Consider the following 6,406-nt stretch of genomic DNA (forward strand, 5'->3'; position numbering starts at 1 on the left):
ATTTCTAATTTTTCATCATGAAATGACCCTGAAAATAACATTTATTTCCCCATTCTCCTTTCTCCGTTATTTCACAGTATTGAAATAAATACATCAATAATGTTAATAAAAACCTTCTCTTCTATCATTTCATTAATAGCTGAAATTAAAAGAATGAAAATGGAATTTAACATCAAAAGAAGGGTTCATGTTTCATTGAATTTGACAACAGCTTGAATAGAGGTTCAGAAAAAAACTTCTTTGAGCAAAATATGCTGAAAGACAGATGGAATGTTTTATATGTTAAACCTTTCAGGATGGCATTTTATTGACAGAGATGTCTGTTAGACCGCCCTTGACCTGGATACTCAAAACACTGCAAGCATTTACAGAAAAAAGTTCTGTAGAAAACTGAGCATTATTGACATTCAAACCAACCCTTACAAAAAAGAAGTGTGCTATTAGTATAATTCTTTTAAACTTTAAATAGGATGGTATACTTTTGGTCTGCTATATGTTCTTCTCAGAAATATGCTTAAAATGACATTTAGGTGTGCAAAAGAAAAAGTCTATTTGAGCTCTACTTGTGCTCTGAGAATCTGTGTTTTCATTGTTATACGCTAGGGGTGCTATTGTACATCTACTAAACATAATTTCCAAAACACAAGTGAAGAAGAAACCGAAACAACAGATGCTTCCACATGTAATCTAACACAATCATCAGACATAAAACAGCATCAAAACCATAGATATGGAAAACTGTGTAACGTTATGGAATAAAATGTCCACCCATGAAGAGGAAATAATGACTGTCAAGCTTTGGGCTGTTGATCAACTCCATCTACGTTTTGATCTATGTCTTTTTGTTCAAAATGTTGTTTATTTATTTATTTATGAAACTTCCCACATTCAAGTGTTTATAATAAAAAGAATACATGAAGCTAGAATTTTTGTTTACAAGCAGATACCCTGTTCTTTTTTTATGTTTTGTGTGTTCAGATATTCATATAACAAAATATATACAAATTAATACCTAAATAGGGACATAGTAGTATACTTAAAGTAAGATGTAAATGCACTTAGAGAAAACCTAAGAGTATACTTGCAGGATAAAACTACTAAACTAGTAGTATACTGAGACTATACTTTAAAGTGAACTAAAAATGCATTTAATTAGTAAACTATCAGTATACCTATAAGTTCACTTTTAGTATACTTGCAGTACAAACTGAAAACATAGATGTAAACTAGTTGTGTCCTCAATTTTTACTGCTGTTATATCTTTATATACTAGAAAGTGGGCCAATTTAGTTCCAATGAGTATTGAAATAGTACACTTAAAAGTATACTACTAGTACACTGATATGTGTATACTTACTACATAAAGTATACTTAAAATTATAATTGAACTTTCTTAAGTATACTTACTAAAATAAACATATGTGAGAATGTATGTGAGAGAGAGGAGATTCTCTCTTTAAAGTGGCTAACTTTACTTTCCTCTTTGTTCCTACAGGGCAAGAGAGCTTCAACTCCAAGAGTTTGGCCCTTCAGGCCCAAAAGAAAATCTTGAGTAAAATGGCCACCATGGCGGTGGCAAACCTCCTCACGGACGATACCAGCAGCGAGATCCTGGACGAACTCTACAGGGCCAGTCGTGAATACACCAAGAGCAAGAAGGAAGCCCACAAGATCATCAAAGACGTCATCAAGATCGCCCTGAAGATCGGCATTCTCTACCGAAACCACCAGTTCAGCCCTGACGAGATGGAGACCGTCGAACGCTTCAAAAAGAAGATGAACCAGGCGGCCATGACGGTGGTGAGCTTTTACGAGGTGGAGTACACGTTCGACCGCGGCATTCTTTCCGAGCTGCTGATGGAATGTAGGGACCTTCTCCACGAGCTGGTGGAGCACCACTTGACCGCACGCTCCCACGCGCGGATCGACCACGTTTTCAACCATTTCGCAGATGTGGATTTCCTGACCGAGCTGTACGGCCCGTCTGAAGAGTACAGACTTAACCTGAGGAAGATCTGCGACGGGATAAACAAACTCCTCGACGAGGGCACGCTTTAACCTCCAGTTCACGGTCGGTCGTGTGAGACTCCGTCAGGCTACTGGGATTTGAGCTACGGGATTTTACGCAACGTGTGTTCTTTGGTTATTTGTTTGAAATATAGGCTGTCATGATTACTTGATGATGTGATTGTAACCCAACCTGTAGGGATGGTCAACCAAACGCAGATTAAAGTCGAATCCTGGTCTGTATTGTCAACGTACCAGATGATTGTTTGAGGAAAGTCCATTTAAGTGGAGAACCTGAATGAATCGGTGTCCCGAAAACCTGTCCTTTGTGTGCAATTGCAGGAACGTTTTAAATTACCAGCTCCTTTATATGCACTGTATGACATTTGACCTACCTATCCTTTAGGAATGGCCTAGCAATGCAACCCTAGCTTTCTTCTGTACGTCCGTAAGAACCAGTTAAGATGTCCAGTTAATCTACTCAAAAGTTAAAGGGATATCGTTCATTCCAAAATAAGCGTTCTGTCATCATTTAGTCAACCTGATCATGTTCCAAACCTGTATGGCTTCATTTTTCTTGAGGAACACAAAATTGGAAAATTGCAATTTTCTCTTTAACAATTCTGAATCGATTCTGAATATATTACATATGGTACATGTGCATGCTAGAGACACAGCGGACAGAATTTGCACTTGACAGTGTGTGCTTCCAACCGCCGTGTTTTACTTCAGAAACGCTTTCATTTGTATCGTTTGAAATGCAGTACAGTGTAAAAAGTTTACACCAGTTTCAACTTAAAAACTTAAGTTTAGCAGCTGCCTTAAAATTAAGTTAAGTCAACTTAAGTCATTTCAACTCTTAAGTTAAATCAACTCATTTTTAGTGTAATAAGTTAAAATGACTTGTAGTTTTAAGTTGATTTAACTTAAAGTATTAAGGCAGCTGCTGAACTTAGGTTTTTAAGTTGAATCTGGAGAAAAGTTTTACAATGTACTATTAGATGCACGAAACTCACGCACTGACAGACTTTCACATGCGCTTTGTGTTTGTTCGTCCTAAAGCTAGATATGCACTTGCATTTTCGAATACTTTTATAGAAAACTGATGTACACACAGTCAGTTATGTTTTCAGAGCAGGACAAAACATCTGATATATGGAAATAGATCTGTGCATTAGTTTGAATGAAGCCTGTTAAAGCTGCCTCTGTCTATAATCTCATCAGTAATAATCAAACGGCAATAATGCTGAGGAAAAAAAAACTATAACTATTATCTGGAAACCTTTGGATACTTACAAAAACACTTATTTTTAATAAGTAATTGTTTTAAAAAGTAGCCTGCTCATATAATAAAAAATAAAGTGTATTTTGCACAAAATAAATTTGATATAAAATGAATGAAATGCAGTAATATTGAAAATTAAGAATGTGACACATCGTGATATTTAGTTGATAATGAAAATCGTAATTAAGAAGATTGTGAAGATTCACACACCTACTTTTAAGATGGCAGCACAGACTTACAGAGATTCAACTATAAACAAAAAGCATAGAAACAGCAATTTTACATTTTGTGAAAATGTTATAAAGATGTATTTGCACAGCAGAAGAATTAATTGGGGGAAAAATATAGATCAAGAATTATTTTGGAATCCCTGAAATGGAATTAGATCATGAAGTGCCTGAAGATTAATGTTTTGCATAATCTATCAAGGAGTTATTTTTTAATTATGTCTTTCCGTAACAACCTAGCTGTTTGGAATCTTACTCTGTGAGTTCATCAACAATGATAACATACACTGAATAAAACAACACACATACATGTCCTATCAATTAAAGGGAGTGAAAGATGCATAAATACCAGAGGAATTACTGTTAAAAGAAAATGCATGGACTGTCTGAAGATAGAGGCATTTTCCGTAAAAACAACAAAAAAAAAGAATTAATGGGAATAAAAAAAATGTAATGATACTTTCACCTTTCTGCCATTTCAAACAAATTCTCCATCGTAATCAATTAGACGCAAAAACAAAGCTATTTGGTATTATTAAAGGCAATTTTTTTGACCTCTTTGACCCCTATGTGGTGAAATGTATTCTGATAAATGTTCTTCACAGAAAGGCCAATAAGTCTAAGTTTGAAAAAATATTTTTTCTTTTGAAAAAAAGTGAAAATGGGTCCCACAGACCAAACACCATACAAGGGTTAAATATCGTTGCCATTTTTAAAGCTTAACAGAGTCTGTCCCCATTCACTTCCTGGATTCTTTAGAAGAAACACAGCCATACAGGTTTTGAACAAAACAAGGGCAAGTAAATGATGCTGATGTATGTATTTTTGGCTGAACTATCCCTTTAAGATTTCAAAAGCATTGAGAGAAAATTGGCGCAGACCTTTGTTGAACAGAGCATTCGCCAAAAATAAAAACAACTAAAGTGCAGCAGAAAGATTGTAAATAAACTTTGGGGTTTTGGTCTTCTGTCTTTTGCCTTTGTAATGACTCAGTGTCACAGCGGCTGCCATGATCCTGTACTTGGTTTTTCCACATCCTGATGTTTCCAGAGCATGTAAATGTGTGTAAACGTACATGCAGAAGAGAAATGTGACTATTCCTAAGCCTGTTCAGTAACCCCAGAGTGTAGCACTATTATCTGTCATTAAACGATCCATATGAACTTCCTGTAGTGTCCTTTTGTCATTTCAGCAACTGTGATTGATCTCTGTTTGATTGGACAAACTATTTAGGCAGATCTCAAGTATGCTGCATTCCCCAAAAAAGACAGATGTGGTGTATTTTTACTTCAGTATCTGTCCTTTATTCTGTTATAGAAAGTACATTTATTGCAATCTTCCAAGAAAGTTGGATAGACGAATGCAGCATTTCTCTACTCAACGTTTGGTTAACTTGAATAACTACATGGACGTCTTTGATGACCTTGGCTACATTCACACAGTCAACGTCAACCACGCTTACTAGATAAACGGCTCAGAATGTCCTGTTCACACAGCCACTTACAATAGAGGATTGAATACTGTCTGTATGAATGTGCAAATGAAGTCAAGTCTTTCTATTCGTGATTATTCCTGTAACCAAAGCAGTGACTAAAGTAAATATCAAATATGGCGATATCCGAAACTGCAAAGTCTTATTGCATTTGACAGCGCATATACTATCACTTCAGGTTTCAGCAAATGGTCCAGTTTATCTTGTGTGTGGATATTAAGCTGCAATGTCCTCCAGTCAACTTTGGAAATTGTATTATAACATCATTCTGATGAAACTTGAGTCCTGGCACAGCTTTATATGGGCCATTCCACCGAATGAGTGCCATTTGCTTCCAAAACTCTTGCAAAATATTTTTATTTTCTAGCTTTTTTTTTTTCAGGTGGAATTTAGTAATACACATATTTAACTATTCAAAATTGGTCCATCTTAACTTTAATTTTTTGTTGTTGTTGTTTTACAGAGTTTTAGTAAAATGGTAAGTGGAAGATGGATGGATTTTTCTTAGTCCTGTTACCAAATCTCTTGTCTTTTAAAAAGCTTGTCTAAAAATATCTCAACAGATTTCTTTATTTCCCCTCAGGCAAGTGTTTTTCCATGGTAAAACATAACAATATTTATTATTTTAAAAAAATCACAATTTGGTGTTTTATTTTAAAAGTGACTCTAACCTCATGTTTAATTGATGCAGTTTATTAAACAATGGGACAAATGATGGACCAAACTTAATTCAAGTGTGGTTTAACTTTTTTTTTTTTTTTTAAGAAAAAAGGAATGGTAACAGGAATGAATATCCATTATATTACTATATAGGTTTGACTGCACCTGTGAGGTATTACTGCTTGCACTGAAATAGTGAAGAGTGTTAAACACTGACTAGTGAACTGGTTTTGCTTAGGGTTATGTTTAGGGGTAGAAGATGGGTTATGAGATAAGATATGAATAACAAAAACAAAAAAATACATATAAAATATTAAATTAAAAATAATAAACTTAATGCTTAATGCTTTTTCAGTTTTTCTGCTGTTAATGTTTTCTTACAGCGCAGGTCACACTCAAACACCATTCCATGTTTGGGTTTAATACATAATTGCCACAGGACAGAAATTGCAAGTACATTTTCTGTCATAATATAAAACAACAGTGCAGGAACATCGTCTTAGTGTCTCAGTGTGGATAAAAGGCCAAAACGTTGAGAAAAGGATGCATTTTCAAATTGATCTAGATTAACATGGATGTAGCCTAATATTTCTATTAATAAAACACTCATTCCTGTTACTATATGAGCATAGGATATATGAGTAACAGGACTGAGATTTTAGGATAAAATTAGCAAATACATAAAATACAATAACATAAAGTACATACTAATATTATGAGGATACTCAGCTAATT

General features: G+C 34.7%; 1 protein-coding gene across 1 annotated transcript in view; it reads left to right on the forward strand.

The window, feature by feature from the left end:
* Positions 1 to 4,682, forward strand: part of tnfaip8l3 (tumor necrosis factor, alpha-induced protein 8-like 3) — a 59,225-nt gene extending 54,543 nt beyond the window's left edge. The window contains exon 2 of the mRNA XM_073850411.1: positions 1,496 to 4,682. Coding sequence (XP_073706512.1) covers positions 1,496 to 2,058 — 563 coding nt within the window. The 3' untranslated portion in view covers positions 2,059 to 4,682. The remainder of the gene's footprint in view (positions 1 to 1,495) is intronic.
* The last annotated feature ends 1,724 nt before the right edge of the window (positions 4,683 to 6,406 follow it).

This window comes from Garra rufa, chromosome 11 (genome assembly GCF_049309525.1).
Source record: "Garra rufa chromosome 11, GarRuf1.0, whole genome shotgun sequence".
Classification (NCBI taxonomy): domain Eukaryota; kingdom Metazoa; phylum Chordata; class Actinopteri; order Cypriniformes; family Cyprinidae; genus Garra; species Garra rufa.